At 38.8% G+C, this 27965-nt stretch overlaps 1 protein-coding gene across 1 annotated transcript; it reads left to right on the top strand.

Annotated features, from left to right (window-relative positions):
• The first annotated feature begins 1792 nt into the window (after window positions 1-1792).
• Window positions 1793-27965, top strand: nudt14 (nudix (nucleoside diphosphate linked moiety X)-type motif 14). The gene is made up of 5 exons (XM_004550572.3): window positions 1793-1963; window positions 10897-10940; window positions 16713-16777; window positions 17257-17548; window positions 19878-27965. Exons 1-5 carry the CDS (start codon window positions 1883-1885, stop codon window positions 20125-20127), a joined length of 732 nt encoding a protein of 243 aa, XP_004550629.2. The 5' UTR covers window positions 1793-1882; the 3' UTR covers window positions 20128-27965.

Genomic DNA, 27965 nt, shown 5'->3' on the forward strand with positions numbered 1-27965 from the left:
AACGGACCATGTATAAAAATATGAAGGTACAGGAACCCTCTTTCATTAGATAGATTAAAATAGTGAACTACTTTCAGCTTCCTCTGGCAAAAAATGCCAGACAATAACATAAGTCATGCTGCGGCCTGTGAATAATGCAGTACTAATTTGAGACTGTTGGTAATAGCTATGCCACCTTTATGTGACCCATGACTGCAGACTGACACACAGCATAACCCTTCTTCTGTTTAATTCTTAGCTTAATCTTTGTAGATATATAGGTACAATCCAAATATTTTTTCCTGCATACTTTGCCTTTTTTCCCTTTTTTTAGAAAGTCTTTCCCTCGTGAAGACATCTAATAGGCAGGCAAAGGGGAACGAATTAACGGAATGCCAGCTTTATAATAAAGGCAGAGTACCACCATGTCCTGGCTTGCATGGCCGCTCATAGCTGGTAGAAAGCTACAGCTATGGGTCCAATCAGCAGCTGGTTACCCTATTTGAAGCCTGTTAGTACTGATCAGGGTTTTATGACAAGCTCAAACCTGTTCAAGTAAAATTGTAGAAGACTTATAATAACATAGCCTATCTTCATGTCTTATGGGTTTAATTCAAGTGCTCACATTTTACTCACATGTCAAAAGTTGCCAGCAGGTTTATTTACAGCAATAAATTGGTGTCTGTGTTACGATAATAGCACTCGGTCTCTTGTGATCTTTCACAGGATAAAGTAACTTTTATTTGTATGGCCCAATATCACAAGGCACAAGGCCTCAAGAGACTTTACAGAAATCTTTGCAGCATAAAATACCCTCTGTGTTCACAGTCTTGATTTAGATAAGGAAAAATCCCCCAAGTAGCAAAAGAAAGAGAAAGGAAAAAAGTGTGTACAGGTGATGGACAGACATAAACAGTACTGTAATAGTTTGTCTTCCAGACACATATCAGCTACAGCTGCCTGTCTTAGAACATCTGCCAATCAAAGTGGGCTCAAATCCATGACTGAGTAATGAAAAAAGGAAAATTCACCCAGCACAGAGGAAAACTATCCACACAGATCAAAAGGCAGTTAACTTAACGCTGTTAACCTTGGGTTCTGTGCTGAACTGACCCAAGTGGTATTATTAGGTGGGATAAATGAACAGTCAATATAGGGTAGAACCTCATGTGGTTTTGACTGACTGGATTTAACATCCTGGATATGGTTGTCAGCGGTGATGTATGCATGGAGTTACAGAATGTACAAGTCAGGGTTAGGAGAACGGAAGAGCTTTTTGAGGTTTTTGTTACAGTAGCCTTTTTTGCAACGCAGTCACCTTGTGAGAGCCAACCAGTCAGAGAATACAGATTTTTCCCTAGCAATCAGATGCTGTCAGAACAGTCTCTAGGCCTGCGTGAGTGAAGCCTTAGATGGTTTGACTGCTGTAGCTGGCTTTGAAAAGCTGACAACTGCAGGCTGTTGCATTTTCATTGGTTTCAGTCATCAGCCACCACGTTTCCCTTTGCACAAAGTACATTGTCTTGCCATCTAACAGGTATCAGAAGATAGCTACATCCTTTATCCTAGTATTATGGGCAGCACTGGTGAGTGACATAGAATGTATAGTGTGCAATATTGCATTGTCCTTGGCTCTTTAGGTTAATCTAGACTAATCATTTAAAGATAACTGGGGCTAAGATGATGCAACAATAAAACATTGTTCTTTTCTTCTTTATTTCACATAAATTTATATTGTTATATAAATTTAACGCCATTCATTTCACTCCCCCCCTTTGTTGTTCCCTTACTGCCAAGTCTCATGTCCTTTCCCGGCTTCCGTAGGCATTCCTTCACTGTCAGTTAGTGTGCGGGTGACAGACAACAGCGGTGAGCCTCCAAATCTAAGCTCCAAGTGTAAACTATGGAAGAGATTAACAACATTGAAGTGGTTCCGTGCACAGAGTCTGACTATCTAAAGCCGTTCAGGGTGCACTATAGCCAGGTGAGTTATTATTGAGTAATAACGGCTAGTAGATGCTGTTGGATGATGTAGGCTAACCCAACCCCCCCCACCCCCATTCATTTTTTTTAGCATAACATGAAGGCTAAGCCGACCTTAAACACAATCACTGACAGCAAAAATTGGCATTACATGCACCACGACGACCTAAAGAGGTCTGTATTTGGTCTGGTTTGAAACGCAGTTACCTCTGTGTTTTACGAGACAGCTAAGCTAACAGGGAGCTATGAGCTACCATGCTAACGGTAGCCTGCTGCTACTGCAGAGGGTTTTTTTCATGGTTTAACAGAGGCACATGCTTTATATTAGAGCGAGGAGATGTAGATGGCTCGAGTTGGTCTTTTTAACGTGAAAAGAGAGGGGTTTTTTTCGCGCTATTTGCACTGTAAAGACAGGCGAGACTTGTTGATCTCAGCTGTCAAAGTGACCCAGTCTGGTGGGTCTAGTAAGGTCGAAGGTTTTGAAAGTTCAGATGTGTAGAGAGCTAAGTTGCCCAGGCTTGTGTTTGAGCGACACTGAGTAGTTTTTCCTTTTCATATCCTTTCGGGATTTAAAGTGTTATGCGTGTGTTTGTGTTTTATTGACCTGCAAAAATGTGCAGATCATGGACAGAACATTGTGCAGAGAAACATGCTCCTACCTCAGATCAGCATCACTCTTTTGCATTAAGTTTCAATTAAGAAAATATAACTATAAGTCTTTTTGTTAGTATCAACGTCATGCTCCTGTCTTAAATATAAACCATAGTAGATGTGCCTTTATATTCAAACGCTTTAGTTTAATAAGGCTTACCCAGTTATTTTGAGTACCTAAATTTGGTTTTTCAGTTATCAAGCAATTTGAGTCAGCATTATTAAGAGATGCAGAGAGGAAAGGTTGAGATTGTTTGGAGGTGTGCAGAGGAGGGATAGTGAGTATATATTGAACAAAGGATGTTGAATATAGAGCTACCAGGTAAGAGGAAAAGAGGAAGACTGTAATCAGTAAGATTGGACTGTTACTGACCATGCCCAATAAGTTTCCTTAGTGAGGATGAATAGAAAATAAGTCAGTATATTTTTTGCTAATGTGATTACTAATTCTGCTTGTAGGTATTTTTACGGACTCTCTTAGTGGCTCATCATCAATTTTAGGTATGGAAAAAAATAAGCCTACTTAACTTTTTTAGAAGCACTGCAGTTGTTACTTTCACTGCACCTGAACACATGGGAAAAAACAGGAGAAAAAAAGTATTTGCAAAAGGAAAGCTACTCCTCTGAGTTTGATTGTTTTGAGAGATGTAGCGTACACTGATGAAATGAACTGATAAGCTTGTGAACTGGTTTTGATTCCCATCCCCAATAAAATTTGGTTTCTTTGTCAGTGCCATAATGATATTCACTGTTTCTTCCTATCAGTTACAAATTATTCATTCAGTCATTCATTTAGTCACGCTGTGACTCAGATCATAGTGCCACAGTTATCTCACATTTTTCTGAATATGAATGCAATGCAGTTCAGTGAGGTTGAAATAGCAAGTGCTAATCTCCAAGTCACCTAAAAGAGGGGAAAAATGTTTATGCTCATGTTGATGGGATTCATTTTTTCTAACTAGACTTTGTTATTCCTAGTTAGCATTCAGGTGTAAATATGACTTAATCGTTTCAAACACGTCCTTGCTTTTGCAGCGCTTCTTGTGCAGAGTCAATTGTCTTGTAGGTCAATAATATTTATTATCCAAGGACATAGGTGTCTCAGGGGCTTGCGGGTGCAGTTTTAGTCACTATTCATCCATCCATGCCAGCATCTATCTATGATCTATCCACCTTTAGCTTCTTATCCAGGTGGTGGTAAAATAATTTAGGCAGTGCTGATTATCTCTGACCAAAATCTGATATTCATTTTCATCGTTTACCTCACTGCACTGCTTTATATATGCATCTTAAATATGAGAAGGTCTGGGCTTCCGAAAGTGTCCCCGCCAATGAACTTTGATTGACTTTTTTTAGGTTAGCCATTAATAATTTACTATAAAAATTGTCCTCCCACTAAAAGCAAAGTGTGATGACTGTGTCCCGATGGTCTCCTTGCAAAGTGAGAAGTGCTTCCTTACCCAAACACGGGCGGCAGTCCAGGATGAATTTATTTTTAGGTTTCAAAATATTTGTGCAGTTTCTCTGTTGCTGGGCTATGGATATGGTTGTGTAAAACCTGGATAGTGACTGTGGTGCTGAACTCATTCTTAAAACTTAGGAGCTGCTGCGTTACTTACACAGTAGATTATAAGAGCACGTTAATGACATCTGTTTCATGTAATTAGTACATGCCAAAAAAGACTCTTTTGTATATTTTGTTTTGGAAACAAATGAGAAAAAAGGGCTTTTAATTGGTACTTGCAGTTACAAATTGTGGTTTACATGTATGGAAGCTTCTTTTTTGTATTGTTGTTTTCAGTGTAATCCAAAAACTCAAGTACCATGGTACTCTTTTTGGGAGTTTGTCCCATTTGGGGTACACACCTGTGACAGCAGAGGGGGAAGGTTAAGCCTGTCAAGAGGATGGTGGAACGGCTAAAGACAGCAGATGGACAACAAAAGAGATGACGGGTGGACCCTCTGTGTTTCTCTCTCTGTCCTGCCTTCTCTTTCATTCTCATCATTTCTGCCTTGCACGTCAGGAGGGGCTGTTCAGAGACTCCCCACAAAGGCTTTTCAGTCATGCCGAGGGAGCATCTCTCCCACAATCCTTTTATGTTCATCTGTACATCTTCAGCTTTTGCTATTGGCCATTAACAGAAATCTACTCACACTCACAGCAACACACTCCAAAAGTACATAATGTCATGCATAAGAGACTCTCTGCATCATTAGTGTTTATTGGTGCTTTCTCCAAAGCAGGTGATTGTGCTCTGTTGACTCTGGGAAACCCCTCTTATGTTTGTCGCCTCGTGCTGACAGCGAATCACGAGTTGGTGCTTAGAGCGAGATAATTACCTTCTATTTATTCATTATAATGATTTGAATTATTCATCTAGAATTATGTACCTTGTGCGTCTTTCAGCCAGTGAATGAATATGAGATCTTTATGATCTTGAAGCGCACATTTTCTTACGTGAATGGTTATTTATCTGCTCGTGCTTGAATCACAGCAGTTAACTGATTGCCATAGTGATTATCTGCTTATAAATAAGGGCACAGTTCCAGGAGGATATAATTATTAAAATTATTTGTTCACAACACAATAACAACACGGGTTATCACAGTTTAAACAGTCTAGATTTAATGAATAACGGTTCCATCAATTGTAATTATTTCAAAATTTGATTTTACAGGTTTGCCATGAGATAAATGCGTTAAAGTATTTGATTTCTTCGATACTCTACGAAACTTTTCTTTCACTGAAAACACTATGTCCTTAACATAAGCACTATGTTATGTTCATTTAGACTCAATTTAGGCTAATGATGACAGAAGATAGAACGTTGGTGCACTATGGTCAGTTTAGTTGATCCAGAGAGAGCATCTAGTTTTTGTTCCCCTGTGAATAAGTTCCAGAAACTAACTAAAATCCACCAGAGTTGTCAAAAAAAAAAATACATCAATACTGAAATATTAATCAGTACTAAAAATGTTACTATTGGATACTCAGTTGCAACAGTATTGATACCAACAGTGCTGTCTTGCCTCCTGCAGTTGGCATACAACTTCAAACAGTAGTGCTGGAGACAGATTGGCAGACAACCCTTCCTTCAGTAGCAGCTGAAGTAGTTGACATTCACAACACTTTATAAGGAATTTTGAGAGGTCAGTAAAGCTCCTGTTTCAAGAAGAATGACGTATTGTGCTTGCTTTATGGTACTACTTTTGTGTCTGGTGAGGCTTAGAGTTAGGAACACGGCGGTTGTGACTGCTTTAGCCTCTTGTCTGCTAATTCGTATCACTGACTTGGACTACTCAACCTTGTTCGTGGTGTTTGTACCTTTTGGAACATTTTTAATGGAAGTATCTAAATAAAATAATATGGCTCAGTGTGTGTATGGTACAGACCAGGCAGGAGGTTTGAAGTTCAGTTTGGTGATGGCACTGATGTATACTGGCCTTGATTTGAGGTTTATATACTCTCTGTGGATTTCACTGGAGGACACAGTCAGTTTGTACTTGGAAACTGCGTCCTTGAGAAGAAACTGCACATGCTGGTTTTTCCCCCCCTGCACGTGTAGATGCTTTTTGTTACTTTTAAAACACGTTGACCGTTGTAATGATAGTCCTGCTGCCTTTGTCGAGACAGCAGGGTCAAACAGAGAAACTATAAATGAAACCAGGAAAAAAACTGGAGCGCGCATGATGAGACTCAAAGGGAGCTATTGTATTTGAGGATGGTAGTTAATTTTTTTTATTCTTGCTGCAGCTGTCTGCTTTATAGTCAGCATAGAAGGTGTGTGTGTGTGTGTGTGATGGTTATTAGACTTTAAGCACCTAAAAGATCAAGACCATACATCCCTCCCTACAACAGCCATTCACGTACGAGCCTGTCATTTCGGATGGCCAAAGCCAGAGGGACCACATTAATTTCAAGGTCCTGTGTAGCCTGCTTCTGCTTGCCTTGCTCTCTCTCTTTCTTTCTCTGCCTGTGTCTCTCTCTTTCCCCCCGTGGGCTAATCTCTCTGTCGTAATCTGTGTCGGCCATGATTCTCCATCTCCCCTGGGCCATTCAAGCTGTCCCCGCCTCCCCTCTCTCAGCAAGTGGCCTGAGTAATGAGGGGAACCCCGCCATCTGTGAGTGGTGACAGGAGACTAAAGAGGGAATGTGTGTGCGCTGACACATTCATGCGGTGCAGTTTTACCTTATGTAGTAGGTCACTGCTGGAAGATAAATGTGTTGTATCTACAGTGTTTTTAACAGTAATCATGGCCAATTAATGGTGATGTACTGTAAACAAACCCTATTCGAGGTGTTTGCTAGTCTCTTTGTGGTGCTGTCTGAAATTGCTGACAACATTAAGGTATTTCTTTAATCTTGAAATCCAGATGACTTTTGTTCTTTTTTGCTTTTTTAAATAGAAAGACCTTCTTGGATGTTATTTTTATCCTCACTGTTTCATAACCTTGAGTTTGTGTTGTTACCAGAAATGTCTGTATAGTAGTTGCAGCTTACTCTGAACTGATGGTGCACCTTTCCTGCACATTTCTTCTGCACTGAGCAAATTCAGAAGCCTTTAGATGCATTATTGACCACCTAAGCATTTTTGACTCCTTTTAGCATTTGTTCCAAGAGATCTGAAGGTTTTCTTCTGAAGGTTCAGTCTCTGTCTTAAAATCTTGCTCAGATTCTTCTTGTTTTGTGTTTCTGTACCGGGAGGTTGACCAGGTTGTTCTGGGGGTTCTCGAGATTATTCAGCTGCCTTCACACAGAGGCTCTGGTCCTGTGATAGATCTTGTTTTTGTACTTGGCTGTAGGGCCACTTTAACCATAACCTGCCGTAGCTGGAGGACTGGATTATAAAATGCCATTTTATCTCAAAGTATAGCTCTATTGTATATTTTAATGTGTCTGCTGTACAGCAATGCAATGTATAGCCTCAGTTTGACAAAGGCTCAGTTCTGAACAACATGGATGGGTTTAGGGGCCCTAGTGCATGCATTTGTAACCATTTACTTATGCAAATACCCTGCAATTTCCATGTAATACGTTCAGTGATGGCAAAAATACTCCGCCTCAGCAGAGCATTTTCCAGAGCCAAGCATTTTTATAAAGCAACAAGCTACGAGACGTGCATCCCTACCTCAGTCATGACAAAATGATTTATCACACACTCCATCACCATACCAGCTTTGCTTTCATAAGGAGAAGTGAAAGGGCTTGGTTTCATATGATGGCATGTAAAACACATATACCAATTTCTGACATGGAAGGATTTAGTGAGTAATTACACCCGCAGCATGTCTGCAGTGTTTTAATCACATAATATCAGGCCTTTAATAATGGCTGAACATGAGATTATGTATGACTCTCATTGTTCTATCTTTTTTTTCTTTTTTTAGTCACTGCAATTGGAGTAAAAATGTATTTTTATTTACAGCATTTCTGAGTGACTTCATTGCAGTGACTTTTTCACTCTTTCATGATCTTTTGACAGGAATTCCTCTCTTATTTGACACAGAAAATGCCTTCAGTTAATCACTGAGTGTTGCTATCTCAGCTTTAAAATAAAAGTATGCAGTAAAATTGCATATGTAAGTGGGCAGTCTTTTACTTGTGGAGCCAAATAAATGAACATAAATGTTTTATGCTTCCATTTCACACCAAATCAGGACAGTTAATGGTGCATGAACAGAATTATCCTGGCTTGGCTTCATGCTAAGGTCATGTGACTATGACCTCTTACATCATGCGCTGGATGCCGTGTTCTTGCAGTAGCTTGCATTTTGTTGATGTGCATTTTAGTTCCTTTGCTTAGACGCAGATTTACAGAGGGGATAGTAATGTAGTAACACAGCTATTGTACAGCGCAAATTATGATATTCACTTGTCTTCAAAATATTTATCAAGCAAAAGTAATCAACATAAGACAGAACTGTCTCCTAAAATGTGAGTTTTTTTTGGTCTTGTAAATATCATAGTTTTGAGTCGTATTGCTATTTTGTTTGTTTGTTTGTTTGTTTGTTTTTTGGTGAAATCCGTATACCTCTTTATGATTAATTATACCTGGTTAGTTCCAGCAGTCACTTGCCATTTGGTGAAGGAATATACATTTTATCTCAAGGGATTTGTAGTTCCCAGAGAGTCACTGACCAGTTTGTAGGATGGAGAGACTGGGATCTAAGGCATTGTTTTCATTCAGTCATCCATCTTTTTTCTTCCGCTTTATCCCATTTAGGGTCACAAGGAACACCCGGACAGGTCGCCATTTTATCACAGGGCTAACACAGACAGAGAACCACATGTGCTCACATTCATACCTATGGGCAATTTGGAATAACCAGTTAACCTAACCTCACTAACTGCATCTATTTGGAATATGGGAGGAAACCAGAGCACCCACAGAACATGAAAATTCTATACAGAAAGGCCCCAGCCATTTAGTTACTACGCTACAGATGAAACCCTGAATGAATGAATGAACTTTAAAAAAAAAAAAGAAATGAGTAACTGATAATATGGGTGCTAAATAAAGCCTCTTCCTTCCTTCCAAGCTTGCCGTTCTCATTTCTTTCTTCTTTTTTTTTTTGGGGCTGATTTTGTTTGTGGAACATGCTTTGAAAGGAAATTAACTTCCACACAATCAAGTAGTTGTGATTAAACTTTTCCCTTTCAGATAGAAATCTTTAAATTCCATATTGCAGCTTTAACCACAAATCATGTTGCTACAACAGCAGTTATGTTGTCTGATTGAATCAGTGAAATTAGCCGTACCACCTCCCTTTTTCTTGGGTGGTACTGAAAACAGCTCACTAACACACCGTGTGTTGTAACTGGGATAAGCCTGTTCTAGTAAAACTGTCATCCCTGCGTTTGAAAGAGCTCGTAGGTGGAGAGGAGGTGCAGCCTAAATTTGAATCAAGGCCATATTTCTTCAGGCATAGAAAATGTAGGCCAACTTTACCATATTTAAACAGCACTGGATGCAGAGATAGGAATATGCTAGGTTAATGTGGTTATTTCACACAGGGAGAGCTTGTTGATGGTACATGAACCAATTATTTAAATGACAAGTAAGAAGTCAACCTTTGGCAGCAATGATGGCCTCAGGTCTTCTTGGTAATGATCCTATAAGCTTGGCACACCTTTTCTTTGGAAGTTACTCCTGCTTTTTCAGCTGTTTTCGGAAAACAGACGAAAAAACGCTGTTTTCCATTACTCATGTAATTATAGCTTTGATGAATGTTGTTTTCATCTGCCCGACTTATTCTTCAGTGCCACTGTATTGGCTGAGTAAATGCTGGAAATAGACAAACATTTTGGTATTATTTCACCTTGAGTATTGTAGCATTAGGTCATGCTAGCTTTACACTGGCCTTGCTGTATGTAGAAAGCAGGTTGACCTTGAGCCTTATCCTGACATTTTGACCCATGTAGCTAAATGTAGCTTTAGGAATTCAGTTGATTGAAGCAATGACATGTATTGGCCAATACATGCTAAAAGAAGTGGATATGCCAGTTTTTATATTTTCAAAAAGCAGCAAAGCTTAGAGCATGTAGCTTTCCATTGAACAAATTTGGCTTTATACATTTCGGAACAAACTCCTAAAATCTTTTCCAGCCATTTTTAATGAAAATAATGTAAAAGAAAGGAAACCAAACTTTCAGGATGTTAGCTCATCATTTTACAGATGAGAGTCACATGCCAGACAATGCATGTGTCACAAGCTATAAATTGAAGCCCTGTGATTTCTGGAATATTTTTGTCTGTCTTTTGTGTGGGTAACACACCTCCTTTGCAGCTTGATCATAATTATACAGATGGAAATTTACTGAAAGAGTGAAGCTGCCTGTTATGCCAATGTGCTGATGTGTCCACAGGGCTTTCAAACACAACAACTTCTGTCACTTAAGGGTTTTATTGTTTAGTTATTGGGAATCTCTCTCTGCAATTGTGAGGCAATTGCAAGGCATAAAAAGAAAACACGTTTTTCGTGGTGCTTTTCTTTTGCTTTGCATCTGCAGATGTTTTTATTGGGTGCACTTTTTTCAATAAGACAACATTAATTGTGCAGCAAATATTCTTGTTAACCAAATGAGAGGGGATTTGATATCTTGTCATGCAAGTCATATGAAATAAAACAGGTTATAATACACTGATTGCAAACTGTAGGCACTCTTTATCTTTTTAAACACTTTGATTGATGCAGCTGGAACCCAGCAGTGTTTGAGAATTACTATGAGATCATACTTTTTTTTAATTTATGGTGTTTTATTGTCATCTTATTTCTACGCAGAATGGTACAAAGAAATCGTGGGACTTCATGCGGACCCATGACAGGTAAAAAACACTTTCAATTTACTTTTACTGCTCCTGTCCTTTACTTGCATGTATATTTACTCAATACATCTTATTGGCAAACTAAATGGCTAATAAATAATACCAGACTACACAGAAGAGGTAAGAAAACATTAATGTAGCCTGAAATGAGACCTTGACACACAGCATTGTTATTGTTGAGAAATTGTATAACATACATGTTTATGTCAGGAGGGGTTATTCAATCTCGAGAGCTTGTTTTAAACATAAAGCCGTGCTCAGAAGTTTTCTCATTATTGGCAGTTTTTTTCCATTTGTCGATAATGGCTCTCACTGTGGTTTGCCTGAGTCCCAAAGCCTTAAAAATAGCTTTGTAATCCTTTCCAGACTGATAGATGTCAATGACTTTGGTTCTTACTGGTTCTCAGGTTTCTTTAGATCATGACAAGATTTGTTGCTTTATAAGAATTCATAATTTCACAAGTCGGAGCAATAACATTTTTAACGTCACTGGGATAGACTCAGTTTTGGGATTCCATTTCCGAAGTTTAATGTTAGATTGCTTTATTCATTCCAAAACCTGTTTTGATGTGTGTTTAGCATCATTCCAGTTGTGTGCAAGTTTCAGTTGTCTAACTGTTGAGTAAAGCTTTAAGAATTTGGAGGTAGTTCTCGTTTTTGATTGTTACATCCACTTATGCAGTGTATCAGTACTACAGGCAGTAAAACAACCTCAGAGCAAGATGCTACCACCACCATGCTTGGCAGTCGGTCCAGTGTACTTAAGTTTAAAAGCCTTTAGTCTTCCACACATACCTCTTGTCATTCTGGCTATGTAAAACGGCAGTTTCCAGACCATGGTAGGCTTAAGCCTTATTGGTTCCTAGATTGCTCCTGAACATCCAAACCAATTTCCTCTCATCTGACTTCTCTGGTATTTTTACACCACAATGATCTGGTTTCTCTTAAAAATGCATTGTATTTGGAGGATCGTCAACCTTAACACACCTTGTTTTGAAGAAAGCAGTGCCATGCAATTATACAGGGAAAGTGGCAATAAATGTCTGAACTTTAGTGGGGCTCTGTAAGAGAAATATCACACATTTGCGTCAAAGCCGTAATTCCAACTCGCAGTCTGCCATAATGCCCTGAGGTAAGTCTCGGGTTATTTCAGCCCCATTTTGTTCTCCTAATGACCCCAAAGAGAAGTTCTTCTGAAAAATAGTGCCACAGAGGGAAGAAGCAGTAAACCCAAACCTGCATTTCTCTACCCCATGTGGATATTGCGAAACGGGTTATTCCCCGTGGGGCATGTATCAAATAGACCCTGGATTGTTTTGCATTTTTGTGCAAGTGTGCATAGCATTTTCTTCTCAGCAGGATGTTGTCTTTCAGAAGAACTAGTCAAAGATTTGAAAGACAGATTTTTTTTTATCAAAGGCAACATTAGACTAGAAGAGACTGTAGTCAGAATTCTATGAGATGCGTTATTGAATACATTTTTTTCAGCTTGTTTCTAAAATTCTTATGAAGATGAGTTTGTGGCGACGTGCACAGTTATTCATCTGCTTCATAAGCATGCACATTTACCAAGATTTGCGGTTATTTGATAAGTGGCCTCCTGGGGAAATTACAGTAGTTAATAGAAATTTCATTTACCAAGATTATTAAAAGGTCTTGACAGTACTGCATAAATAAATACAATTAAACTGTAAGGTTAACTGATAACCTGGGTTTTCATGATATTTCATGATGTTTCAGGGTGTATCTGGTTCACAGTCTTTGCTTTTAGCTTCTTCTGAAGGATCCCAAGGGTTTTCCCTCACTATGTGGATTATCCACCTATTCACATGTATTCCACATGTTATGGATTCATCTTCTTGTTGGACAGGCCTCACCTCTTAAGGCCTGTCAATATTTAAATATTGTGACAGTTGGTTGCTACTGGACATTCCAGGCTCTATTTGCCTTGTTAAGCCTTTAATGCATTTGCCACCCATGTGTTTTTCAATCGACTGCTGCATATCCTTTGCTCTCATTGGTAGTCACTTCGATTGCTCTAAGATGGGAAAAATTTACCTCTGTACCTGTCCATATCGTTTTGCCCGGGGGTTATTTCTCCCGTTGTCACTTGAAATTGCTCAATGTAATTGATATTCTATGGGCTCTGATTGCCACACAACTGCTAATAGCTCCGTGTGTGGATATTGCCTTAGATATAGTACTTAACTCTGCACAAGGGGAACAATTTACTCTCAGTGTAAATACGACAGTTGACTGTAAAATGTTCAGTGGCTTTTGACTTAGAGGTGCAGATCGTCAATGCAGGAGCCAAAGATTCTGGAAGTACATGCTTCATTAGCTGCCACTTATCTAGAGCAAGTGCTTACTTTGTTTGCACAAGCAGGGTTTGACCTGAAAACTACAAAAACACATGAAACTGAATTGCTCTTCCATGGGACACATTCAGACACAACAGCACAAATTACTTTATAGGTGAGTCATGGATGACAACAAACTCTGCAACATTTTTAACAGAATTAGTAATAAAGTATCTGAAGAGTATATAGTTTTACCTCTTTAACTTATTTAAGAAACTGCTATTTCTATAGAGCTTGGAGAGCGTTAAAACTTTACAAAGCTAACTGAAGTTTGCATATTGCCTTCTGAGAAAAGCTACCTGACTGTAAAATCACACTTGACTGCGTGGAAATGGTTTTCCAAACAAGACAAACATAAAAACTACACTCTAAACTATAATTTAGATCATTCATACTTATGGGACATCAGCTTCATGTCCTTCTTTGCCTGTTTTTATATATGTGTATTAAGATGCTTGCTGATAAACCTTTGGAAATAGGAGGTTTCTCATTGCACAGGTGCCATTCTTATTGGTTTGTAGTCCTTATTTATAACAGAAAGCTTCACATAATGAATCTGAGAATAAAAGACGCCCAGAGGCAACAGAAAGGCAAAGATAAAAATAAAATGATTACTGTGTTAAACCCTTGTTTGTTTGTTTGTTCTAATGCATTTTAGCTTGCTGTAAGTTTTATTAGTTCGTAATGTGGCTCTGTTTATATCAATAAAGAATTTGCATCTTATAATTCATTTAAAAAAACATTTAAAAAATGTAATATTACGACACTTGACTCATTTAAACCAAAGCTGGTAAATGAAAGAAGGGATGTGGTTATGTCCTTGGCTCCGATCTGACAGCAGAAGATGGATTGTGTAGCCTTTAACCCATTTTTTTTTTCTAGTGGGACTTGGGCCAAATAATAATATCCTTAAACCATAAGCTTTCTACCAGTAGTCACCTTAGTCCTGCGTCTCATACGTCTGCCTTAACCCAGATTTCCCGCTGTTCAGCCAGATGCCCCAGAGAGAAAGCTTAACCGTGCATGAAAAGTCCTGAGTGTCTGTTTAGCCTGCTTCTTGGTTTAACTGTTAGAGCTCCTTTTTTTCACCAGGAAGCAGTAGAAGAGCAGTAATGGTGTGTAACAGCACTATAAGACCATGACTTGCCACAAGGGACAGCTCCAATGCCTCAGGCCTGTGACCCACTTTTTGTCTACATCCTCCTCACTTGTGTCTTGTGAGGTGATATTGCCCTACAGCGCAGTCTTCTCGTGTATATCTGCAATCAGCTTCAGCAATATCAGTGTGAAAAAGAAGCTCTAGAAAGATGCAAGGGAGGAGGTGAAAATGGCTGTTCTGTGTTCTCAAGGTGAGAGCAAACAATGGAGTATGGCGAAAGGAGCTGAATAGATAAGTCGCAGAGTTTGCTCACTGGATCCAGATATGAATCAAAGGCTTTTTAATCAGTAATAGAAAGATGGTTGACCTTTTTCTGAAGCTGTTTTCAGGGCCATGAGATGGTATATTTTATGCAAATTTATAAGGATTTATAAGTTAACCCCACAGTTAATTCCAGCTTTGATTTTAACTTGTTATTGCTGGAAGTGCAAGTTCAATTCTGCAATTTTGAACACAAAAGTGTTTTGAAAAAGGACCCAACAAAGCAGCAAGCATGTTTGAATTTGTAAAAATAGCAGTTAATGGCTATCATAGTTTACAGGCCTGCTTGCTGCTACATTTATTACCTGGTGTAGTCTCCTTTACCTTTTTTATTAACTTTAAGTATGCACAGTAGAGGTGTTTTTAATGACTTTTTAATCGGTGTGTGCTATGATCTGTGTTTGTACCAATAAAAGTGAGGTCTGTAGTTACTTTTCCTTTGATTTAATGCACACTGTAGGGACTAGACATTTGTTTTCACTGAAGGTTAAATGAGGTAGTGGATTCAATAAAATAAACTACAAAGGGAATGATCCTGTTTTTAAGAAGGATTAACCAGTCAGCTGACATTACACATGTTTGAAAAGGCAAAACTGAAAATCTAAAACGCAAACAGACATTAACCAAGTATCAGCCCAGGAGCTGCAGCTAGGTGTTGTACCAGCAAACTCTTGGTTCCTTCTTTCCATGGGAAAGACAGGGCAGGGCTTCCTGCTGCCTCAGACGCATCCGCTTTCCCAACACAAACCCCAGGCCTCAAGTCGCCACAAACAGCAACAGTGAGACTCTCACACACATACACACAAACACACTCGAGCGGTGACCCACCTGTGCCTATAGAGCTCTTTGGGTGCCAGTGGCGAAGCATATCATGCTGACCTTCCTTCTATTTTATCTCCATATCCTGCTTGTTAAGAGTCATTGTGAATATCAGCAGTGAAGCAAGACTCTTATTTTAGAAAACTGTTCATTTTGGCAGACCATTTTATTTTTAGTGGCATGTTATTTTTAGGTCTTTGTAACAGGAAATGTCTAATACAAAGGTTAAGTCAGGGGTATGATCGTTCCGTTTGTTTGTAGGTTATGATTTTTGTTAAACACTGAGATGTGTGTCTCCCTGAATGACACAGAACTACATAACATTTTGTATATTTCAGTTTCTTTTCCCCAACTTTCTTTTTAATGTTAGTAAGGGTGGATTTTCTTAACATGGGCGTCTCAGGCAGATGGCTTTTTTTTTTTTGTACACAAGCCCCACACACCTGCTTTTCACATCTTCCATTTGTGAAGGGTAACCAATTGGACGAAGGTTTATTTAAATGGAGAGTCTCTGAAACAACTCGTTTCAGACAGAGGATGAACTGAAGGACTAAGACCCAGTAGACGATTAACCAGGATTAATTATAAACTGCAGAATCAAGTAAAACTACTTTCAAGTGGATGAACATTGTAACGGAAACCAGACACAATGAAACACAGGTATGATTGTTTAGCCTCAGTCACACAGACATAGCGACGAGAAGCCCCCCCCCCCCCCCCCCCCCCCCCCCTCACCAAGTAGCATCTTGCATTAAGTTTAAAGTCATGACATTGCTTGTGTCGTGCAACAGCTGTGATGTCACTATTTATGGTAGCTTTATACTGGTTTTTGAGAATGTGCCAGGTAAAGAAATTTGGTAGAGTAGTAGTTTTTACCAGGCGGTCTTTTGTTTTCAGGAAGTCTAAGTATTGGTTGTCAACTGGCAAAAACCAGCGTTTGGACCCGACGCTTGACCACCTTTATACATGAATCCAGGGTTCTTTGACTTGTGCATGTTTTAGACTGGTGATTCCATCACAAGGGATTTAAAAAATGGTTCACCACTGACTTATTGCTCTCTTGAACTTGACGTCACTGCACCAGTGATGTGTCATTTTGGCAGGTAGAAAACATGTCCTTTGAGAATAACATTTGTTTAACTCTGCCTTTCTCCCACACCCCAATGTCTGCAGTGTATCTGTGCTGATCTTCAACACCACCTCACACTGTTTTGTCCTCGTCAAACAGTTCCGTCCAGGTAAGTTTTCTTTTTCTGTGTTCACAAAGTGGCACACCAAAAACACTGCAGTACAGTTTATTCAATTTCATTATGTTCACCAATCTAGATTAAGTTTGGTATACATCCTATGGACATCCTGTGCATACTTTTTATTCAAATGAATGGAAGTAACAATACAGACTCATAAATAGACTGCAGGAGGTCCCATTACAATGCAACCTAGCCTCCTTTGTTAGTAGTGACCAGACTTTTCCACATTGGCGTTTATTAAATTCAAGGACACCTGGGCACTGATTTATTTGTTTTGTCCGTTTGTTTTGCCATTTTTTTTAAGTATTTATCTGCAGTGCAAAATGGGACTTTATTTTAAACCTTGAGCTCACGATAGAATTTATCAGACAATAAATGTTTAAAGATTGAAAAGTAGCCATTGCAGTTAAAATGAGCTTTTTTTACCCGAGTGTATTGGCATTTTCTTCCATTTCTCCCACCATCAGCTGTATACATGTGTGAATGGGAAAAAGCCAAGACGCAGCCACCAAAGTCTGCTGAAAAAACCGAGGAGGGTGCTGCAGAAGCCGCGACGGAGTCTCAGGAGGGCCAGTCAGCCTCAGAAGGGGAGAGCTCTTCTCAGTGGCTGCCTGCCTCTGCGGGGGTCACCTATGAGCTCTGCGCTGGCCTGGTGGACAAACCTAACCTCTCTCTGGAGGAGATCGCCCGCCAGGAGGTGCTGGAAGAATGTGGCTACGATGTGCCAGCTTCCAAGCTGAAGAAGATTACTTCTTACAGGTTAGTTTTTTGGGTTTATTGCGCATAATTCAAAAATAATTTACAGCTGATGGTTTGTGTTAGGAGCACTCGGTCAAGGTCAAGGTCTTTTGTCAAGTATCAACTCAAATCACAGGAAAGTCTCAGTGCAATGTTTTTCATTATCTTGTGTATCTTATCTACTTTAGTCACTCCCACTGGATTTCTTGTCCCTTAACAATTAATTTCCTATTGTCCTATTTTGTTATAATTTCCTTTAATTATACATTCTGAACTTCCTTGTGCAGCATTTACTAGGAAATAACCTACATTTGCAGTGTTTCAAACTTTTAAATGATATATACTGTAGATTATTGGAGCACACACACAAAAACTCCTGTCTGTTGGAAAGGCTTGGGAAAGCTTTATGGATGGATTTTAAAAGGTGCCAGACTGAAAGTGTTAGTCAAATCATGTGTGCAATTTTCCTGTGTGATGATCTGCCAGTGAATAGCAAAACCAGTGCTCCCCTTATCCTGAGCACTGGGAGTAAAGTGAGTTCTCAAAATTCACTTGGAAAATAAAATAAGAAGACTTTTTTTTAAAGACTTAAATAACCAGGCAAATATTATAACTGTTTGCCATTTTACTCTTTCAGCTAATAGGTACAGCCATTGAAAATGAGCTTAGTCTATAAAAGCTGTCACTGTTGGATTGGTATATGATTGTTTATTAACCTCATCTAAATGAACATTTTTCCACTTATTTTTTCACTAGCTGCGTGAACATGATAGGTTAGATTATATCCCAGTTGATATGTAGACAGGGCTAATATATCAGCCAATATTAGCTGACATATCTGTATCTGCTTTAACGGACAATAAATAAAAATGTAAAAACATAAAGACGAGAAAGGAGGAACACCCTTCACAGCCATGCTAGTGGTGTTGATGTTACATAGATTATCCACCAGAGGGCACTCTACAACATTCCTGTTGGCAATACTTGTTTGGAAACGCAACAACTCTCTCATCCGAGAGTTGGGCAGAGCGTAAACGATTAGTCCATCACTAGTTATGACACTAAAACAAGATTATTTTTAAACTGCATTATCATAATATTTTAGACTCATAAATACACATAACCAATCCATTTATGCTTCATGTGTTAAGGCTATATCGTATTTTTTTTTTCAAATCACTAAATATCGGTATCGATATGGGTCTTAAAATCATATATCAGTCTGGCTTTAGGTCGGATCATTCTTTGCTCTATATATGAATGTTTCTTGCTGTGATTTGGTGCTCTTTCACTAGTTTAGTCTGTAAAAATGAAAAAAGTGCCTGACAATTACCCTTACAGTGGTTTAATAGTGCATTAACACTGTTTGGCAGTAGCTCAGAAGAGCACCTACTGATCAGAAGGTTGGTGGTTTGATCCCTGATTGCTCCAGTCTGCATGCCCAAATATCTTTGGGCAGGATACCAACCCCAAGTTGCTCTCCAATTGATTCACAATCCAGTGGATGCACAATCTGATGCTTCCATTGGATTGTGAATGTTAGAAAGGCATAGAAAAATTGCTCTTATGAATGGGTGAATGATGCATGTTGAATAAAGCGCTTTGAGTGGTCAAGTAGAGAGATTTATAAGAACATTACTTAACAGTCTTTGTGACAGTGCAGGGTTTTTTGTATGGTTTGTTTTTTTTGGGGGGGCGCGGGGGTTGGAGGAAGTTCTGAAATTATAAACTAAAAGTGCACAATTTATATAAGTGACCTGGAAATAAGCATTAGGCAAGTCATCCATCTTTGTCCATGTATTATTAGCTGAGTAGAGCTTGAAGCGGCAGTGAAAAGACCCAGGAGACGAACAGTCCCACATTAGACAGCAGCAGCTGGACAGCTTTGAGTGATGACTCTCATAAGGACGCTTTTGATATAGCTTACACACCACCTCCAGCTCTGTTGGTGTTGTCTACGACCATTGTTGTGTGTAGGCTGCTTCCATTATACAGACGGGGATCACCTTAACCCTCATAACACCTATGAGGGTGTTTCTGACAGAAGTACTCAGTATACTGAAGCGCTCTGCTAATAGCAGGCAACCTGAGGGCACTGTCGCCTGCGGCAGAGATTTAATATTTTATTGAAATGCTAAAGAATTTATTGTTTTTACACCATATGGGGTTTTTTTTATTATAAAGAGTGAAAGACAGATTTACAGAATTCATATGTGACTTTGTTGAGTTCTTTGTTTTGGTCTCTAAGAGTGTTGTGTTGATACTGAAGCACCAGCACAAGACACTCAGCCCTGTTTAAAAATGAAAGAAGATGTCCTTTTAGATTTTTTATTTTTTGTCTCTCCTCCAGGTCGGGTGTCGGTGTAACCGGTGCCAAGCAGACCATGTTTTACGCTGAGGTGTCCGATGACAACTGCGTCAGCCCAGGTGGAGGTGAGCCAAAGGAGGGAGAGCTTATCGAGGTGGTCAAAGTCCCGCTGCACGAGGCCATGACGTTTGCCTACGACGAGCGTATACCCAAAACCATGGGCGTCATTTTTAGTTTCATCTGGTTCCATAATAACATGTCTCCTAAGTACAAGATCTCCACCAATGTGTAACTAGTATTAAAATAAGCCCTCTTTCTACAATTTATTCCAGATTAAATCAAACACTGGCCCAGCACACTCACTCCTCCCCTTAAGGCTCTTCATCCTGTATTGCCTTTTTGCTTATTGGTACATGATGAAGGGTGGGCCCCTTGTCTTGTTGCCAGCTGGTATCTTTAAGGTTTGTCCTATTAGCTTTTTTAAAAAGACAATTGTTTTATGTGGTCCTAGTGTTTTTCCTAAATACAAATATGCCATAGCTGGTTGTCACTGGCACTTTTTCTCTTCTTTTTATACGTAAATCATTCATTTACTGTGCCATTTGTTATCAGTGGCTGCATATCACAGATTTCATTTGCCTGCCCTTAATTAAAGGAATGCTCCACTGTTTTTTTAAATTTTATTTTAATGTAGATATTAAATATTATCTACATGTTAGTGTTTTTAAAATCAAAATTTGGTTGAGAAAAAGGCCTTTAAAGTTCTTTAAACTTTTTCTCCATTGCTAGTTGCTTTAGTAAAAAGAATTTAAAGCTCCAGTATATATGATTTTATAATACTGTAACAATATTGTATTTTCTATTATTATGTGGAAATGCCTCAAAACCAGATTGGAGGCCACTGAAAACCACTGTTCGACTAAATTAAACCCAGTTTCAAAATTATTTGTGGTCAATGCACTGTATTTCCGTTTTCACACATTTTCGCACATGATGAGAAGGCTTGCAAGTGAAAATATTCCTCTTTCTCACCTCTGCTACATTAAACACGGCTGTCAGTATTCATGATTAACCTCTAATGTGCCGCTGGTTACCTTCAGTTTGCCAGCATTTCCACTGAAATCTTGAAAGCATTTTTGCTTTCCTGAAAAAGTCTGACTGTGACAATGCAAAGCACATATACAGTAGCTACTTTTTGCACTGTTTATAATGTAAAGATAGATAGATGAGGTTACAAAAAAACAGTGGAGTATTCCTTTAATCCATGATCCAGTAATGCAAAAACTATACTAGTCAATCATGGGGCCTTGTAATGATTGGGGTATTCAGGGATGCCCCATTTAAGTTCTGAATCATAGCCTTCAAGCAATACTTACCTAAGTACTCCAGGCTGAACAATCGTAGTATCATTGAAATCAGCCCTTATCCTTTTCATCAAATTCTTCGTGAAGTCAAACCAGTTAACATTAGCAAACACTTACCTCTGCGCAGAGGGCCTCAGTTTAATTAACTCAATTGCGCTGAAGCACGATCGTGATTAAAAGCAGCCTATTTGTAGTTGGAGACACTTAAATCCACTTCTGGTGACATCTTCACACTGCCGTGTTACAGGCGTTTTCAAGCCTGTAGCACATCAGTGGAGTCTCAGACAAACAACAGTTTGTTTCGTTTTTTATTTTGTATGTTTGTTTTTTAGAGTTTTGGAGGAACTCAAATGTATACTGTTGCGGACATGATGTCTTAAGGCAGTAGCCTCTATTTTTCTGATTTTTAGATTGTTTATTTTTTGCACACAACATCAAAGTTACATTATGAACCCATAAATCACATCAATATTAATTAGAAAAATGTTCAGAAAATGTAACCCATGTGAAAGTCTGATTTTTATAATAATTCATTTGCAAAACTCACATGCTGAAAACCATTAATGCACAAACCTGCTCTGTCTCTTATTGTATGCTTCTGTACACTACATGCAATTCACACTAAGTACCTGCTGTAAACATAACATTTATTAAAAGTTGATTGGAGAATGCTTTTCAGTTGTCACTTATAGGCCTAGAGACTAGTCACCGAACTGTGTATTCCCTGACCAGTTGGTGAGTGATTCCTCGATGTTGTTGCCTTTTTTGTGATTGCTTTCATCGCTAGCAAATTGTTGCAGTCGCCCTTAGTTTTCATGGAAGACACGGAGATGAAAACACTAATTGACCACCAAGAATCTGAGAAAGAAAAAGTGGACTACATCCTGGACACTGGGAGTGGTCCCCTTCAAAGTAAAAGTTGTGCCTTACCGTTTACACCAACATCTTCCAAAAACCACAACTTTTACTCTGAAGACCAAGACTATCCATTTGTGTTTACATTGGACTCTTCACAGTTTCAGTACCACTTTTCGAACAGTTTTCAGGTGTTGGCAATATGTTACACACTGTATACCTCTCTGTAGCCGATTTCACCTCACAACTAGCAACAGCCTCTAGCAACCACTCGCCTACTGATTAAGAAATACCCATTTTTCCCTAGTGACCAATTATTACCAACAAGCCACTGACTGGTCTCTTGTCAGCAGCCTATAGAAACCTTAACAATCAATGGTTGCTGGAGTGACCAGTAGTTGCCAGGCTCCTGCCAACCAGTCTCTTGACTTGTATGACTGGACCCTTAATGGTTGAAGTGGAAAGGGAGGAGCCGGTGAACAATTTTCCACCAGTAGGAGCAGGCTAAATAGTCGCTGCGCACTATTTAGCAAAAAGCAACCTGTTTTTTTTAGGCAGTGGATCTGCATTCGTAGCTTGGGTTGTTTTAGTGTAGGCAAAACTAGTTTTAGGTCAGTGATTTGTAACTTGTAATGCTGCAAGTATTGCGACAGTTCGAGCTACCTGCTACTATAGTAGTTCTCTGAGTGAACAGCTTGCCATGTTCAAGTTGAAATGACAGTACCCTGTCAAATGTCACACCCTACACAAGTAGGTACTTGGTTTACTACATCAAAATTAATATTCATAAGTATCAGAAAATGAGACGCACCTCTGAACTCACAAAGTGATTCTCAACAGCAGCTTCTTAAAATCTCAGGTCCAAATAGTCCAATCTTTGATTATATTCAGAGTGGATCTCTGAATGTGATGATGACCAGCATGTCTGTTACTATATTTTCACATTTCAAAATCACTTGCAGCTTCACTAACTAGGCAAGAAAGTTATCACTAATACTATAAAATGTTAGTGTTTTTCTTCACTCAAAAAGGGCTGGTACATCATTCATTATTTAATATGTGAGGAAGAGAACCACCCACCTTGTAGTTTTGTTAACAAAAAGTACATATATAGATGTACAAAAACCGAAGCAAAGCCAATACTGTCTTAAAAAATTCACCTTCAAAGACACATTTCATTATATTAACATTAGTACAGTAATAATAATAAGAGAACTACATTTGAAACAACCATTAATAGAGCTGAAATCCTTATGGTGCACCTGCAGAAATGTTTTTTTTAACTTCAGAAATGCAATGACTGAGTACAGATAGTGACAACAAGCTTAAAGTAATGCAGTGTAATATAACAGTAAATCCTATATTATATACAGCCACATTTCTGTACTTATCTCTGTAGTTTGGGGGGAGAAAATAATATTACTACTAGCATTACAGACAACATTGTCCAAAATCAGCACCTCTCTGAAAGAAGAGCACTTTCAGCTTTAGCAGCCAGGTGCGCATATGAATAAATACTCTAGGTTAATATGAACAATCAGTCTAGCATTTTTTTAAATGCTTTTCAAGCACCAAGAACAGCTGACAATCAAAAGTTCAACATTAATTTTTCTTTAAACCTTATGCTTCTTATTCACTTGGTTTATGTCTATGTTTGTGAGGCTCTTCTCCTCTACATACTAAGAAATCAAGCAGAGAGAAGAGCATAACTTTTGGGCATATCCCTATAAGTGTGTCATGGAGCCACCTGAAATTCCGTCACCCGCGCAGATTAAAAAAATCAAAGGTTGTATTTTATTCCACACACTGACGCAAACATTTGGGGAGTAACTTCCACCCAAATAGCTTAGAAAAATATGCATAATCCTAAAGCCATAAATATAATTTGTTGAGCTTCTTTGTCCTTCGTCAACCATGGATCGTTCCTCGATGTGCGATTGTAGAGTTTGCTCAGACTGCTTGAAACATTTGCTCAATAGGTTCATATTTTCTCTCTCAAATGCATTTACTTTTGTGAGCGTGATATCGGGACACTTTGGAAAAATGTGGAAAGCACCTTTGGAAAACCATGAGATTACTTATTAGTGTTACACATTGTACCCCTAACAAGACTGCTGTATGCTGCCTGACCAAGACAAATTTCAGTATTTTGCATTGATGACAACGTGCACTTGCCGTGGGCTTGTTTCTGTAAGGTTAGGGAATACCCCAGCATTTATTTCCATCCAGAGTTCTATTAGGATTTTCCAAAGGTTTCATCATTGATGATGGGAGAGTCAGACTGCTGTATAAAACCTTCTTCAGCAAAGATTCTCAGTGTGGATAAAGCGCTCTCCAGTCTGCCGTACCCCTCGAACTTCCCATTCCCATTATTGGGAAAAACCTAGTAATTCAGCGCCTCACCCATGCTCGAGGTTTCTTCCTGTTAAATAAAATGAGTTTTTCCTTCCAAGTGGCCAAGTGCTTGCCCTCTGTATTATTTTAGGCTCTTTACCTTACCTTACCTCAAGCAACTCGAGGCCACCAATGTTGTGATTTCGCAATATATAAATAAAATGGAAGTTAATTGACTTCAGTAGCTTCAGGTTGTCAGCTGACCTTTTTCTTGGGGCACGTAATGTTCTCGAACCTAAACCTGACCAACTGAAGCAACTTCAGGTCATAACGCTGATCCCACAGGATGTTGTGTGGTAGGCATTTCACCTGCCTGTTCTTCCCCAAATATTCCCATCAATCTGATGACCTTTTTCCATTGCTCCAGAGTCTGATCTTCATGCTCCCTAGCAAATATAAACCTCATTTAAGCCACGTTTTCTTAAAGCAACGTAGCTTCCATTGAGCTCTCAGTGTGCACTTAGAAATATTTACCTTCACTGTTAAACATATCCTTGATTTCTGCTGTTGATCTGTTTTAGTAGTTTCACCATGTAGGCCAATAATTTGACCGTTCTGAAATGGACTAATGGCTTTTCCACAACCGCAGAATATCTTCAAACATGGTTGCTTGAGAACTGCATTGGTTAGTGTTGGATAATCTGTTAGCAAAAACATATTCATTACTGCAGTAATAGACTTTTATGTGTTTCCTTAGTTACATTCAGATGTGACTTGTTTTGGCCAGACAGTGTATTATATGTTGTAACATCATAAATTGCTGTTAGCTTTCAGAAGTTACTCAACACTTCTGCAGTCCCATTTCTCTCATATGACAATCGTACAGCCCTTTGTTTGTTTTTTTAAGGTCAAAGTGGATCTCAGCACTTGTTGTTTGGTTTACTGGAGAACCTCAGTGAAGGATTTCCAATGGTGCTCACAGTTTTCCATTGTCTTGTTCTCATCTAGTATGGTGGAGTATAATAGAAGTATCACACTTGTGTCTAGAAATAACTCATGAAATGTGTTAGCCATGAGGATTCAAGGCTGGAAGAAAAAAATATTTTTAGAAATGTGTTTTACCAGTGTTTGCTTCTGATTTGGCTCAACGCAAAAGCCATTTTAACTTTAAGGCCAGTCTGTAACTTTTAACGTGCCTGTCAAAAGTGAAGAGCTGCACAGTGACTTCTCTTTAGGCTGAAATAGATTTGTTTGTTTGTTTGTTTGTTTCAGGCAAGTATTATCAGGTGATTATTTCCTAACACTTTCCCTTCTAGTTGTTAAGAGTATTTGGTGAACATTGCTGAGGATTTGCAGCAGCATTATGACTCACTGACTGAAAATAAAAGTACCGTCCATGCGGGTGAATAGCAGCTGCAAAGTGGGAAGGATCGTGTCAGATGTCTGCTAATGTGATTGATTGGTGCAGAGAATTCGGTTGCCAAAAGAAGCACAAACAGAGTGGTAGCACTTCAGGTTCAGCTGGTTCGGCCAGCTTCAGCCTGTATTTGAGTTATTTTAGTTTTGTTTAGCCTGTGGAGTCAAAACGTATTACGTACTCTGTGTTATCAGGCCTGCTGTTAATTTTGTACTTAGGATTTTTTTTCCCCATTGATTTTTTTTTTTAATCAGCTTTTGTGTAATCTTATTTAGTTAGAAACAGCTGTGTGTTTCTGTGTTAAACACACATCTTTTGAGTGTAAAGGCAATCTCTGAGGTCTTTTTTTATTAATTCAACACTGGTGACTAACATTATTCTTGGAGACTTATAGGAAAAGTTTCACAGTTTTGGAGGAATGTGGTTATTAGCCCTTTTTTTGGCGGAAATTAATTGCAGACTGATGACCTGTCTGGGCAGTTACAGGGATAAGGACTAGAAACAGAGGAAAACCCTGACACAATGCTCCCAATAGTCCAGGCCTGGGACCACCACACACACACACACAGATCTTTTTTTGCATTTAATGCAAAATATAGTAATCACTATACTACGGAGCAGCGAACACGAGACGTCAGAATATGAGAACAGATTCTCTTCTAAACTGTGAAATGTTTTCTTCACACTTCTGTGTAACGAACAGGATATCGTGTCCAGACTTGAGTTGAGTTTTGCTGTTTTCACAAAAAAAACATTTCAGCCATCTTTTTTTTTTTACTTGTCACATCTGAGAGAACATTATGCATTTACGTTATTCAAGTCGTTTTTGCTCAGTTTTTAACTACAGTCATTATGTCTTTGGCTCCAGCACCTTCAAACCGTGTACCTGCACAATGCAACCAGTACATCTACTAGATGTACTGGTTGCATTGTGCTCTCTGTGTAGACACTCAGTTAGCTTTGGCTTGCTGATAACTGCTGGCTGCAGCTCAACTTCATTGTGTCGGCGCCACAGTGTCAAAAAAGCAAATAAGCACGTTTCGTCCGTTAACTGTCCCTTTAGGTCTACCAGTGCAACAAGCCTAACCTGCCCCTCTGCGACAAATCTAAACACATTTTTGACAGTTTAGAGTGAGCTTGCAGACTGTGCTACAGGTAAGCCATATGCTACTTGTATTTAATATACAGGAAAACTCATATTTATGGTAAGCAAATGACTGAGTATTTCATTCTTGCCTATGCTGGATTTTCAACCATTTGCCCAGCATTTCTACCTCCATCACTCAGGCACACAACAAAGGTGTTTTGTGTCCGTTTGCTTGACCCTAAGGTGTTGAAATTCTCAAAAACAGATCAGTAACGTGGGAACCCAGTGGTTCCCTGTCACAAAACACTTCATTCATCAGTACTTTTATAGCTGTACCCTGCCCCCATGGCTATGCTGTAATTGCTTCTTCAACTGTGATTGTTTTTTTGTTTTCTTTTGTTAAGGGTTCGTGCACTGTTTGACAGTCTCTTACTGTATTTTTTGATGATCTGAACAGCAGAAAATACATTTAAAGGTGCTATGTGTAGTATTGAGTTATTGAAGAAGGTGTAGTACTGTTGATGATTTTGTATTAAGTCCAAGACTAAGTCACTTTTGCTTCTTAATTAGCAGACTGGTAGCTGAATATTCGGAAGCAACAGAGGCAGTGAAGGAGCTCAGTGACTGTATGTTGTAGCACATGTTATTCTATTAGGCAGTGAAAATCCTACACATACTACCTTTAAGTGAGCAAAGTACTCTTTTTCTTATGGTAAAGACATAAAGAAATTTGTCCAGTTGTGATTTTTTTTCTTCCCTTTTTGGTGTCTTAAACTGAATTTGTGTTTTTAAGAAAATATTTTCAGAAAAAGGTACAGGTATGAACATTGCATATTTATGAATTTATCATGTATTTTATGCTTTATTAAAATGTGTATACTCATTGTGGGCAGTGTTTTTAGTAATGTTTCGATTTTGTTAATTTATTACCTAAATGTTAAAATATTTAACTTTCAAAACATGACACTTGGTACAAACATACAGGATATTTAAATATGATACTTTGCATGTGCACTGTGTTCGATTAAACTGCATTAAATTCAAATAAAAATGGGTTTGATGCCCAAAGTGTC

Source organism: Maylandia zebra, linkage group LG15 (assembly GCF_041146795.1).
Source record: "Maylandia zebra isolate NMK-2024a linkage group LG15, Mzebra_GT3a, whole genome shotgun sequence".
Taxonomy (NCBI): Eukaryota; Metazoa; Chordata; class Actinopteri; order Cichliformes; family Cichlidae; genus Maylandia; species Maylandia zebra.